General features: G+C 41.7%; 1 protein-coding gene across 3 annotated transcripts in view; it reads right to left on the bottom strand.

Moving 5' to 3' along the window:
- Positions 1-234: 234 nt before the first annotated feature.
- PDE6D (phosphodiesterase 6D) overlaps positions 235-13,898 on the bottom strand; it is a 34,857-nt gene continuing 21,193 nt past the window's right edge. For 2 of the 3 annotated variants that reach the window (XM_039557299.1, XM_010397240.4), the window contains exons 2-5: positions 7,471-7,559; positions 4,175-4,300; positions 3,264-3,369; positions 235-863 (exon numbers count right to left, since the gene is read on the bottom strand). In XM_039557299.1, the coding sequence (XP_039413233.1) occupies positions 782-863; positions 3,264-3,369; positions 4,175-4,300; positions 7,471-7,559 (403 nt within the window). In that variant the 3' untranslated portion in view covers positions 235-781. Of the gene's footprint in view, positions 864-3,263; positions 3,370-4,174; positions 4,301-7,470; positions 7,560-13,433; positions 13,537-13,898 lie in introns of all 3 variants that reach the window. The other variant, XM_039557300.1, reaches the window with a different exon arrangement.

The following is a 13,898-nucleotide window of genomic DNA, read 5'->3' as shown; positions in this document are numbered from 1 at the left end:
ACAAAGGGACAATCGGCCCCAAGGGATTAACAGACGGGAAGCCAAGGAGAAACCTTGGTCAGAGAAGTCAGGACACCTTTCTGATGTGGCCAGTTGGAGGAAGAGAAGTTAACAGAGATGGGGGTTGTGGAAGGGGCGGGTCAGTGGAAAGCCCTGTTCTGCTGCTGGCTTGAGTGATGGGAATTTGTGCCTATTGAGGTGCATTTTTGTAACAGAAAGGAAAACACACAGCACTAACATTTCTTCCCTTCTTTGGACGGTAGGAATGTTTTAATTGAGAAATTGGTTTTAATTACATTAGGTGATATCACAGTCTATTTTACAAGTTTGGGGTAACAGGATGTGTGGACCAGTTACACAGAAATCCAGCGAAAGGATAAAAATCTACATGAGAAAAATGAAAAGGTTAACTTAACCCCAAAAGAAAAGCATTGAGAGTTTGGTTTGAGTGGAAATGGGAGATTATACCAGGGTCCAGAGAAGTAGAAAGGATGAGACTACCATAAATTTACAGTACTGGTTCTGCATGACCATCGTTTGTCTGTGTTCAGAGACAGCCTCTCTTCCTGAGGGCATCGCTGAGCAGATGGCCCCGTCTCTGAGGGTTTGGTCTGGTCTTGTCAGAGGAGAAAGCAAAATAACTGATGGGCAAAGGTCACAACCCACGCTGAGCTGGTCCCCAGGGTCACCGCCTACAGGAGTGTCTTCCACTGGATAGTCGGGGGGTTCTGCACCAAGAACTGTATGGAGGAAAACTAAAACAGCTCCAAAAAGCCCCATCTCAAACGTAGAAAAGTCTCACTCTGGAAGTGCTTACGAGAAGATCGTCATCATAGAATTTGGTTTCTATAATAACATTACCACTGCAGGAGGAAAGGAGGAGAAAGAGGAGGTGTTAGAAGGATGCATGGACAGTGGACAGATTGCTCCTCTCCACGCTCTCACAAGCCTGGGCTCCCACCTTGACCCCCCCCCAACATGATCTTTGGTTTGGAGCTGCACACAGTGAGCACTGTCCTGGTCTGGCTCAATCAGAACTGAGGGATCTCCCAAACACATTCCTGTGTGGAATGTTCCCCTCACACCTCCCATGTCTGAGCACAGTACTGCTCAGGCTGCAGAGTGCTTGGACAGCAAACTCCTGCTCACTCCTATTGCTAAAAATAAACTAGCAGTCCCAGCACCTTCAGGCCCCTCTCTCCTGCAGGAATTGTGAAAACTAATGGGAATTCTTTTTTTGTGATCCTTCTCTGTCCTTTAGCGCTGAGCAAGCTACATCAACCAACTTAACATGTCATTTCCCTCAAGAAGTGCTTAAATGCAAAGACACAGGCATATTTTATACAAACTGCAATGGAAATGTGGATTTGGGTGTGACAGACGCTCTGGGGATTTAACTTGCTGACTTTTGAGATTTTGGCACATAAAATAAGAACTCTGGGACCATTACAACACCTGGACACCTGAGCAGTGTGATCTGGCCCTGTGTAAACAACCTGGCTCTTGAAAACCAAAGCAGCAGTTCTACCTCCACTGTGGCTCTTGGTGTCTGTAACACTGAACCTCCTGTGAGTGTAAGGTTTTGCTGTGGTGTGGACAACGTCTGAACTTAAATGTCAGGGAATGTTCTCAGTCTCATACTCGGTCATCCTGGGAACTCTTCATGCAGAGTGTCTTGGTTAGCACCAAGTATCACACCTCCATTCTCTCCTGGTTTGGAAACACCAAGACAAACATGAGATCTTTGGGAATATCAGAAAGTGAGGGGTTCTCCAAATCTTAGCAGCTGGAAAATGATGACTTCTTTGGGCCACAAATTCCCCTTTGGATTTCTTTGGGCTGGGGGTTCTACAGAAAAGCCTCAAGAATTACTTTAGGACACCTCCATGAATAGGAGAGAGCAATCTGGGCTCCCCACTACACATGGACATACTTCAGGGAAAGAATGGGACATGGGAAAATCCTCAAGGTCATTTGAAAACTAGCTTCTCTTGACTCCCAGTTCTAAAAACATCTTGAATTCCTCAGATGATCAAAACCAACTTGTCAGATGTCTTTATTTCTTTACTCTGGTTCCCCAGCCTGGCTCCTCCTGTATTGACTGACAGTGCCTAGCTCTGGGAGCTGAGGACGTGTGCAGCACCTCCAAGGTTCTGAGCAGGCTGTGCCAGGAGCACTATTGGAACACTGGTGCTCTCTTCCAAGCCCGCTCTCTCTTTGAAACGTGCTGTGAATGGGAATCAGTGCCGGGAGCTCCCATCCCAGTGCCTTCTCTATGCGACTGGCTTTGCTCCAGACAGGGAATAAGAGGGAAAATGCTGGAGAGGGAGGTCTTCCAGAGGACACAGTGACCTTGAGGTGAGACTGGCTGCTCCCTGTCTGCCTCTTGTTGGCAGCAGGGTTCCCAAACCCTTCTGTTTCTGGCAGTGCACTCCTTGTGTGCTTGCCAGCACCCATCCAGCACTGCAGGGAGGATGGTTACACTTCCCAAGAACCTTCCTCCAGGACCCTTTCCCCCCAAAGCTGGAGCCTGGCTGCCCACACTGAGCAATGCCCAGCACGTGCCACTGTGACACGTCTGAGGCACTGCTGCCCTGCTCAGGAGCCCATGTGCACACGGAGCCAGGACTGGACTGTGAGGAGGGGGTGTGAATCTTCCTACAGGTGACTGTAAAATGACTGATTCCTACCTGTTAAGGGTATTTTAGCCCCAGATACAACTCAGTGCATAGTGTATACAAATGTATATAAATGCATGTACACTAAACGTGTATAAGCCAGTGTTAAAGACGCAAAGCTCAGCAAAATGTTACAGTGATGAAACAAACACTAGAGCAGCTACTACAGGTGATCTATTGCATGAACTAAACTACTTTGGACAAGAGTCAGTGATCAATAGCTGATTTAAAAATGGCCCAAAAATCTGCTGGGTACTTTTGTCCCCTGGTTGTAAGGGGTATTACATAGAAAAATATTTTAAAATCCTTTCATGATTAACCTTCAAAAAAACTGAAGTAACTTTATTAAAGAATCAGTTTCACTTTCTCCAAACCTTTATTGCTATATTAATGCAAACTGGACCTATGGGAAGGAAGGTAGTGAGGTTGGATTAGCCTCTTTTATCTCTCAACAACTAACAGCAGTGAGATGATTCAGAGTTGGTAGCAGTTCCCTCTCCTCTTTCCCATCGTTGCCCCCAAGGAAATGCCACACACGGCTTTTGCTTTGCCTGCTCTCAGATTCTGCAAGCCCAAGGCACTCACGTTAAAACGTTAGCTGGCATCATCTGTGATTCAGGTGCTGCCTCTATCAAGGACTGCCAAGTGTTTGTGGAGTTAGGAATCACAAAACCAAATTCAAAGAACCATTCTGCAAAGTAAAACAAAAAAAAAAAGATCCAGAGGCATTTGAAAGAAGAAAATTCACAAATGGTCCTTTTGCTTTTCACCTGACAGGCTGGGCAACTCCCTAAACTGTCCTGCTGGGCTGCCAACATTTTACATTTAAATTACTTTGCACAGCTTAAACTGCACTGAGCCCTGTCCTCCTCTTAGAGCAGATACTCCCTTTCTAAAATAGCTGATGGTACTGATAAGGTCAACCACTTCCTTAGCATTTGGTGGAAATTTTAACACACCTAATTGGGAACAGGGAAACCACACTCCTCCTCCCGCAGACGTCCCTGGGATCCAGCTGAGGCTAAGTGTGCAACTGGTTGCCCAAAAGACACAGAAGAGCTCAATGTTTTATCTGCCCCTCCTCAAGCCCAGATTAAGAGCAGCACTGCAGTGAGGGGGGTCAGATGTGCAGTTGTGGGGTCACTGGCATTGCTGTAACCCAGGTAAACCAGAGGCTCCAGCCTGGCACTCTGAGGAAGACCCAGGAATTCCAGTAATAGCTGACTCTGAAATAACCTGTTTCCTTGCCTCAGGCAGCCTGTGGTGGATTTATGCCCTCAGACATGATTACCCAGCTTTTTTGCTTACATAACAAAGTGTTAATACACTTATGAAATGCTATCCTTAATACTGTGGCCCATTAGTCCTGACAAGATGAGTGCTTCAGTGCTACTCTGAAAAATTAAAATCACCACATTCAACCCGTTTTAGTCACTCTAATCCCTGCTCTGCTGCGGGTCAGTCCCTGTGCTGCAGCACACAGAGCACATCCATACCTTCTAGACACTGCCCTTTGAAATAAACTTTCTGTTCCAGACGGAATTTTTCCATTTGTTCTGCTGAGGAAAAGTTTAACTCCCGAGATACTGCTTTGCATTTCAGGATTTTTTTAGGAACTCGAGCTGTGAAACAGAAAAAGCATTATTTGGACACAGTAAAATGCAGCTTCTGCAGGTATTATTATTATTCAATACTTGGAAATAATGATTAGGACTAATACAAGATCATAGCAGCAGGAAAAATGCAAACACAAAGGACTTTGTTTTTACATTTGTTTTTACATTTGCAAGAGTGAAATCCAAGATGCAAATACCTTAAGTACCTTGCCCACAGCCAAGAATGACAGAACCAGGGATACAACACTGATCTCTCAGACTCCTAGTTCTTAGTTGTTTGTTACTAAACCCCATAATTTTTCAAGATGAAATATAAGATGCAACTTAAATTTTTACTTGAGGAATTGTGCTGAAGATCACTGGCAGCCAAAGGGCTGCTTAGCACACCAAGCCTCTTAGCCCTTCTCACTTTCCCTTCGCTCTCAGACTGTGCATCCCCAGAGCAAACCACAAGTGTGAATTTCCCAGCCCAGCAGCACTTCCTCAGCCATCTCAGAGCTCTGGGAAGTGTCCTGTGGAAGTAAATGACTGTTCCCTTAACAGTGAGACCTACCCAGGCTGTAAAGCCAGAACCACACTGGAAGGTTTAAGAGAGCCATTTGACAATCCAGGTTTCTGGGCCCTTGCAATGGGTGAGACACCAACAGCAAATGACAAACTGTACCCAGTAGATGTTTCACAAGATGATTTTTTTTTTTAGAGGTGGAGGAGTAAGAGAAGGGACAGTTTGAGACCACTGATTAAGAGTCCTAATCAGGAGAATATGGGGGGGAGTCAATACAGTAAAAATCTCCCAAGCCCATCATACTTCAGTGGTGTGATTGTGCATAATCCTTCCTGCATTTTAGAGAATGTTTTATGTGAATTTATTAGAAAGAGGGAAGACAGCTGGCATGTGCTTTATGAGCCAAACTGTTCCAAAATGGAAAGAGTATCAAAACATCCATCAACAGGCAGCAGCTTGGTGTTTAATAACAGGAAGAGTCTCCCAAACCCTAGGCAAATCTACCTAATGTAGAACAGTTTAATAGAGTAGGGCCCTGACATGAGACCAATCTTGAGAGCTGGAGGCTTAGAGAATATAAGCCAGCATCCTACCCCAAGGAGAAGTACACAGCCCACAGTTTGTTAAAAAAAAAATAAGATTAAAAAGAAAATTAAAAGTGTAATGCAAGTGTTTTAAATGTAAAAGATCTCTAATTATTTTTATGGGATTTTTTGCACCACGGAAATCTGCATGGCACCATCTTTACCACCCTCATCAGTACAGACTACACCACTGTGGGTAAACATCCCTTTGCAGTTAAGTGTAAAATGACTTGTTAAAACTATTCTGCAATTTAGTAATTTCATTTCCTTCATCCCCAAGACAGACTGCTGAGAATGTTTGCTTTAACATTGTAAAACTACCAAATAAATAGTTACTTTTAATAAAAGTAGGACTGCATTGTCTTTAAACATCTAAGACATTTTAATTTACATTTATACCATCAAGCAAAAATTTTAACTGAAATTATTTTTTTAAGCTCATTTAACTTTTATTTCTCTTTTTATTTTCTATTAAAAATATAGAAAAGAAGGAAGTTTGATTCTCGTCAGTTAGGTCCATTTTAAACCATGATGGGATGCAGATAAGCATAGACTTAATCCTAAATTTACTATTGCTTTTTGTTAACTTTAGGATGTACTATACCTGCACATTTATGTAAGCACTTACAGGGTTAATATACATTTATTCAGATACTTTATGCTGATTAGATCAAAAAGCGTTGAATGACACATTTCTTATTTACTAAGCAAGTCATTTTGGGTCCAACTGTGTTCAGTTAGAAACTGAAATTCAGTTAAATATCCATATAATTATGTTCTCCTTTCATTTAAAATAAAGCTACCTTAAATATTTGGGACACATAAGAAAGCAAGTTATCTTAGCCAAAGTGATTTTACATTTCAAACTACACCTTTTCTTAGATAATGAAAGGACTGTTTGTATGTCATGAATGAAAGCTGGCTGTGGGGATTCTCTAAGAGCTACACCTCAGCAGCTTACTCCAAGATTTGCTTGTATATTGGAAGAAACCAAACTTTACAGATTTGCATCTTCCAAATTGCCTCCCAGTTTTGAATGCCCTGTCACTGAATCGAGCTGGCTGGAAAAGCCCCTGCTGTCAAAAGCTGGTTTAGATGATTAATTCCAGTTTCAGGTGCTCAGGCTGTGATTTTCACTACTTAAGGCAGTTTAATGTTAAGACTTTGGCAGCAACCCAATACCACATTAATATTGTTTTTATTTCATCTAAGTGGTAACAGTAAGTTAAGGTAGTAACACAGTATCATGATTTGAAACTTAAGAGTTCATTTTATAAAGAAACTTGTACTTAAATCAAATAGAAGTCATGTTTAAAAAGCAAACAGAAGTCCTGTTTAAAGAAAAGATATTTTATTCATTCTGCTATATATTTGGTTCTTTGTTTGCTATTGTCTAGACTGTGATTTGCCCTGAATGGCCACAGAACATACACACACATACACACACACACACACAAAAGTACTATATAATGAATTTAAGACACATATGGACTTAATTTTAAAACAGTTATTCTGTTTGCCCTCACTGCTTCTGCTGCAGGACTGTACCAGAACCATATTTCCCCACAACTTTTAATTCACCATCAGATCACCCTGTTCTGTTGGACGTCTCCCCGCTTCCAGCCTATTTATTGAGCATAACCTATCTACTTCAGATTTCTTTTCTAGCTATGACATACAAGAACTGCTTTTTTCATCTCTTCTCCCAAGGAAGACCATCCTCCCATCCGTAATATTTTCAGTGGCTTCTCCTAATAGCTCTCCTCTGCATCTGCTACAGTTTGTAGTCATCCATCTTCTAGATGGATGAGTGAACTGTGCACCAGATAAGGTCTTAACTACTCCTTGTACAATGGGCATTAATCTCAGGCCAGAGTATGTTTTAATTAATTCCCCAAGCTCCTCTGATGGAGATGACAGTTCCTGTTTTATTTGTGATGAAAATCTGAGGCACAGTGAGGTGATATGATTTGCCCAAGTGACAAAGGTGACATCTGTCCTTCAAAGCAGGGGTATGTTTGCAACTCAGGTGACCCAGACATGCAGCACCACCCAGCCCCAAAACGCAGAATAAAATCACACAGTACCTTCATGCTCCACTCCAGGTACAGACAGATCTTCTGTTCCTTGCCAGAGGATTTTCCCTGTTTCTGCATCCCGAAGGTTCATCCAATTTCTGATTGGGAAGCAAATAAGGAAAACAAGCCATCTATATCCCTAAATGCTCTGTGTAGTATTCTTTGCTGAGCTCTGAAATAGGCTACTCCAGGTGAGTTTCCATCATGGTTTCTGATTCTCAGGAGGCCAAGGAAAAGAGATGCTTTTTCCCCAAGAATAAATGAACAAGCCAACCCCTGATCAGAATGAATGCAACAAGAATTGTATAGCCACAGATTTAGTTTTCACTTTAGACTGAAGCTTGTTAACCTCATTTATCATTTTCCATTGCTTCTAAAGGATAAAGGCAGTGTCACTGTGCTGCAGAGAAGCAAGAACATTGCTAACAATAACAGATAATTCTACACAAACAATTGCTGTTCTCCAGCATTTGAAAAACACCAGGAAAAGGAGTCCTTTCTACATAACATGGTAAAAAGAATAACATTCAATCGAGCTTGTTGTCTTAGCTTACAAAATAGTAACATCAAGGGTTGTTCTATTGCTGTTGACCTCGTAACTGCCACTCATGGGAATTCTTCAGCTGCTGAGTGCTAAGCAAAGAGAGATCTTCTCTTCACTCTCAGCAAATGAGGCTGTGCCAGCTTTCAAAATGCCCAGATCAGTGAATTAGTCAATAAATTTATAGGCAAGTAGGAAATATTCATATTTCCAAAGGGACAGCTAATAATGATCTTAAGCACACCTTTGAAAAATCTCTCTCACAGGATAACTCAGACACTGACAGCTCAGAACAAGGAGCCTGCACACCTGCCTGATGCCATCTTGAACAGGGACACAGCCATCCATAAGCCTCAGGCCCTCCTGCTCCACAGCTCATCAGGGTGGCTCTGACGATTCACCAGTGTCAATGCCAGAGACTGAACAGAGCAGACTTGTGGGATGAGCCCACACAAACCAGAGCCTTTCCAGGAGCTCCCTTGACTGCTTTATGGCAGTGCACCCTTCATACTCAGTACTGCCTACAACAACTGCTCAAGGAACTGGCTGGGGAGGTGGAGAGACAGAAGAGGGACAATATGGACCTTGACATGAGTATAAATAGGAGCTGTTGGAGATTTGCATATTGAACTCATCCTCTAACATACGCAGTTTCCAGGCAGACTCACAAACTCATCACATCGATCACATTTTTCCAGAGCTCCCAGGAAGAAACAGATGCTTTAGCAAATTTTGCATTACAGGGTAATATTTGTTTTAAAATTATGTGTATGGAGGAAGGGAAGAGAAAATGGCTGCTTCAACAGAGATGTGAGGAGTTTTTCCCTTGCTGAGGGCTGGTCAGACTTTCCATGTCTCACTGAAAGGACAAAGGGAATGTGTGCACAGGGTCTGTTCACACAAAACTTAGCAACAACTTGGAGCATGGGAAGGGGGAACATAGGGCAGCCGGCTCGTGTCCTTCCAGGCCTGTTCTAAACACGATGGCTACCACTTGTTCTGGGATTAAGGTAAAAGAGAAAGGGGCAGAAGATGAAAAACATCCTCTGAGGGTCCCATATGGCACCTCCAAATCCTAACAGGAAGCTGCAAAGTCTAGCTCTCTCCCCAGCCAGCAACCCAAGGGAGACAGGGGCTGGCAGGGAAGTCAGAGAGAGAAAAGGAGCAGCAGAATGGCAAGAAGAACCTGCAGCAGGGCTGGGCATTTCATGTAGTGCTGGCTGGAAAAGTCGAAGTCCTCAGCCAACACAGCCTGCAGGATGGAACTGCCCCAACTGTAATTTAAAATGTAAAAAAAATCCACCGTTTTTCCATACATCTTCCCACACACAAACATACAAACTAGCCAGGGTGAAGTTATTTGCATGGAAAGCAGTGTGCCATCTATCAAATGCCATGTACGAGGGGAAAATAACAAATGAGACAATCTGAGCATCTCACTGACAAACTCATTTATCTTCCCGACACTCTGCCATGCAAACACTCCTAACTATTAGCTGAGCAGTAATTTAGTAAATTGGGCACTTGATTATCAAAAACCTGTACTACCTTTAAAAAATGTTCCCCTCACAAGTGTTTACTTGCTATTTGTTCACGATCAATATCCGTCAGAGTTATGAGCTCCCAGGTTTGGCCACAGGCTGTGCAGTGCCAAACAGAGCACTAGCCAAGTTCCTCTGAACTGGAAATGAAACACTGACCAGGACAGCAAACCCAGCACTGCAACTGAACTGATCCAGCCTCCCAATTGCTATATCAGTACTTTAACTAACGGACCATTCCTTTTCCTTGCCATGACTTGCCTTGCCTTCCCATCCCTCTTCCCTTGTCAATTTTTGGAGCACTCTAAAATCACATTTACCATTTTCAAAAGTATTATATTAGAAGTGCCCTTCAGTGAGAAGTAGCCTGACAGTTTAATTATTATCCTTACTTGAAATACACAGTTACAGCGTGTTAGTGACCTACTATTTCTGGTGAGAGAAAACACTACTGTACACTACTGACCTCTGTAACTTCTCCCTATCAGGATTTCTCTCTCAGTCCAGTCCAAGAAAGATGATACAAGTTATGTTGCTCTGCTGAACAATGTTAACATTTAAAATGTTTGTTAACATTTGGGGTGCTGGACATCTATAAAGTGCTATCTGGCTTTATTTTGTTTATTGATGTTCCACTGTAAAAGTAAATCCATGCAGGACAGCCTGCTCCATGCTTTGTATGATGACTGTCAAATTCACGATGAAGAATAAATAAAAAGCTCAAGGCTATACCCCTGCTGACGAGACCATGCCTCATACATGCAGTAAGGCACACCACAGTTCCTAGAAAATATCTTGTATTTAAACAAACTGAACATTGCTAGCCTGTGTAAATTCCTTATCAAATAAATAAAGGTTTAATGTCAGTGTAGCCAAAGGCTTTCTGACCTTGACAAGTCCGTGTGCTGGCTCAGAACATGCTTTTGCAACTTCTGCAACTGAAGAAACAAAATCAACCTGCTACTCAGAGTGCATGCAAAGAGTAAAAATATGTGGACCCAAACATATTTGAAGGGATCAGAATACACCAGCCAGTTCACAAGTTTTTTCCCAGTAACTAAGCATTATTAAAAGGGAAGAACAAATCATCAGATCTTAGAAGCACACACACACACACAATCTCTTTCTATTGAAAAAAACACTTCATGTACAAGAGGTTAATTCTTTTTAAAAAATAAATGTTTAAAAAGAAACAGGCATATGGAAAATGTTTAAGTCAAAATCGAGGTAATGTACAAAACTTAACTGTAATGGAATTAACAAAAAAAAAAAGAGGCAAACCCCATCACAAGTGATTTCTTGACAAGGGAGTAACTGACAAAGCAGCAGCTATACTGCTTACCTAGTCAGCAGCTTATCACACTATTTCTGTCATCTTGGATAGGAAGGCTGGTACTAGGACATACCCCAGAGTGAAGAAAATGCACATCTTGAACGAAACCTATATGCACTATTATCTTCTAATGTGTTTAATTGGTTTAAGATTCTTCCACCCCAGCATGAGAGATATTGTTACTAAAAATAAAGAGTGCTCCACCTCCTGAGCAGCAGTGGAGACCTGCGGGCAGGATGACAAGGGCATTTTAAGCATTATTGAAAAGGAGAAAGTAAATTAATATTGGTTTAATACAATTACTCTTTTTGAAGAGGTTCATGTTAAGCCACTTGACAGGGGTAGCTAAGAAGAGCAAGTAGGAAGCCAGGCAATTCCAGCTTTGTGAAGTTTCTGTATGTTGAGAGAGGGGAAGGAAGAACAGTAGTGTATTCCTAATTCAGTTTTCTCACTCTTACACCATTAAATTTTCATTCACCTGGATTTTGGGGGCTTGGTTGTTTTTTTTGAAAACAATGTCTGATTTAAGACTCAATAGATCAAATACTCTTCAATCCTGAAGGCAAGAAAGGATTAGGTAGAACAGCAGAAGGAAGGGTGTACTGTTGATCTATTTATATTCCACCACCTATTGGGTCAGCAAAGTCTTACATAAAAGCTTTGTAGTAGCTGGAACCTGACTTGCTTTATATACATGACATGAATTAGCTTCCTCATAGACCTACTTTGCTTAGCCTGATGAAGGGGAATGGTTTGTGCATTTCTAAATCCAAATTTTGCTTTCTTGAATACCTCTGTTGTCAGAAGTTCTCTTTTTTTGTATCTGTCATAGAGATCACTTGGTTCAAACAAATCAAAACATATATCCTTATCTTTCAGTGCTTTAGCATTGCAAAAGATTGCCTTGTATTACCACACTTGTAATTAAGAGTTGCCTTGAAGAAGAGAATGAGTACAAACAAAATTTATCATTAAAGTAGTATGGAGTTAAAAGAAGTTCTGACTCAATCTTCCTGACTATTATTTGTATGTTTTAATGTTTAGCACTTCTTGAATATCTCAAAAGCTGTGGCAAACAGTAGGTGTCATTTCTTTTGTTAAAATGATCCATTTTTCATTTTATTCCTTGCTGTCTACACCATTCTAAAACCTCAGGAACTGCAGTACTCTTATATTTCATAATAAAAACAAGGCTAATGTTCATAACCACTCCTAGAAGGAAGGTCTTTCATCATCTTTGCCAGCTTTTTTTTTTTCCACATGAAATGCAACATTAAAAACAGTTCACTACATGCCTGGTCCAAACAGCATCTCAACAATTACATGTTAATGAGACCTGTCCCCTGGGAGAAGGTGGAGCTGAAAGCCCCAAACAAGTCAGACAACAATCCCTGTTGCAGACCCAAATAAGCTTCTGATCTGAACTTGCCAACCTTCACTCCTCATTTTACACACTCTGTTGTGAAAAGCAGACACAACCAGGCAGTCATGACATGGGGCAAGCACATTACCTTACAAGCAAGTAAAGATCACACTTCAGGGATTATATTTATATCAGACATATTTTCCCAGAAGAATATTTGCATCTCAGTTGCTTCAGTCCAGTCTGAAGAATCGGGACCAATATAAATTATGCAAAGTAACTACTAAACTACAGGACTACAAAGTAGACCACCTAAATGGCCTTACGTTTCTCCTCCACTCATGCCATTCATCCTGTCATCTTTGCCATCTCTGATCTTACTTTTTATTACAACTTCCACAGAACTCCTAATTGTGTGCTTAAATTAAATCATATGCATAGACGTTCTGCTGATTCAGGTCCTTGAATTCACTCTGTTCACGCTCAAGAGAAATGCTGCTGCCTGCTGTTTAATAAACCACAAGTACACATGCTGGCAGTGTTCTTCCTAGCCTAAGGATGAAATTCAGTGCAACATCCTATCTACTGAATGAGCATCCATCCTTTCTGTGTAGTAACAGGAATACCAACACACAAAAACTGGAAGTTATTCCTCACACATTACTGGAGCCTTCGGGTATAGTACTGTCAACTTCTCCTGCTTCCAGAAAGCAGCACACTTTCTTGAGTTCCTGATTAGACCAAAAACATGCAATGACAGCTCCTACAGGAGCAGAACTTTAAAAAAACTCATCTATTATAAATCAACTTTCCTGGAGTGATGCACAAGATATGGGTTACTGTGCTTCTCCAAATGATGGGAGGTGCTGGGGACTGGAAAGGTGCTCTATTAAATCCTCAAATGGAAGGTAGCCAATTATCCCTTCAAAGCACTCCTGACACTCCTCCACTTGCTGTAAAAGAGCCTGCTTTTCAAGTCTCCTGTACAGAACAAATTGCTGTGCAACAGAAGCCAGGGAGATCCACAGATTAATGTGAACCACATGACAAAATGCAGCAAAAATCCTCAGCAACCAACAAAGTCATTTCACATAAAATTATGTAATCAGAGGGATATATTTAACAGCTACAGCATCACAGCAAAAATATCAACACAATATCATATACCCGTATACTTTATACTTCCCTTTATACCTTCTGCCTTACATCTCTGTGTGTGCCTGCGCAGATCTGGTATCACCACAATGAATTTCCATCTAACATCCACCACACAGTTCTGGATTAAGCTGCTCTTGGCCTGTATTTGGAAAGACAGTTACACAAGTTACTGCACGCCATGCCAACCTTACCTTAGCTGTAATAGAAAATTACGGTAAAAGGGCAGAAGTTAATATTGCTCCCTTCTACTGTGTTAAGTAGACAGAGCTCTGATCATTCCCACTGGGCAGTAGGGTGGCCCTGGAGTGAAGCTCCAGTACTCCCTGTTTTGTGTCACATTCTCCCTGCGCCTTGGGTGACTATTTTGAAACTGAGCTATGTTCATACCAAGTATTTCCTGCTTGAACCTCGGAATACATTTTAATTTAGCAAGGCTCACTGTGAAAGTCTACAACAAAAATGCAGCCTAGGTCCATTCACAGCCAGATCAGCTGCAATGGG

Source organism: Corvus cornix, chromosome 9 (genome assembly GCF_000738735.6).
Source record: "Corvus cornix cornix isolate S_Up_H32 chromosome 9, ASM73873v5, whole genome shotgun sequence".
NCBI lineage: Eukaryota > Metazoa > Chordata > Aves > Passeriformes > Corvidae > Corvus > Corvus cornix.
Note: the sequence above shows the minus strand (reverse complement) of the source record. Positions and strands in the feature narration are given on the sequence as shown.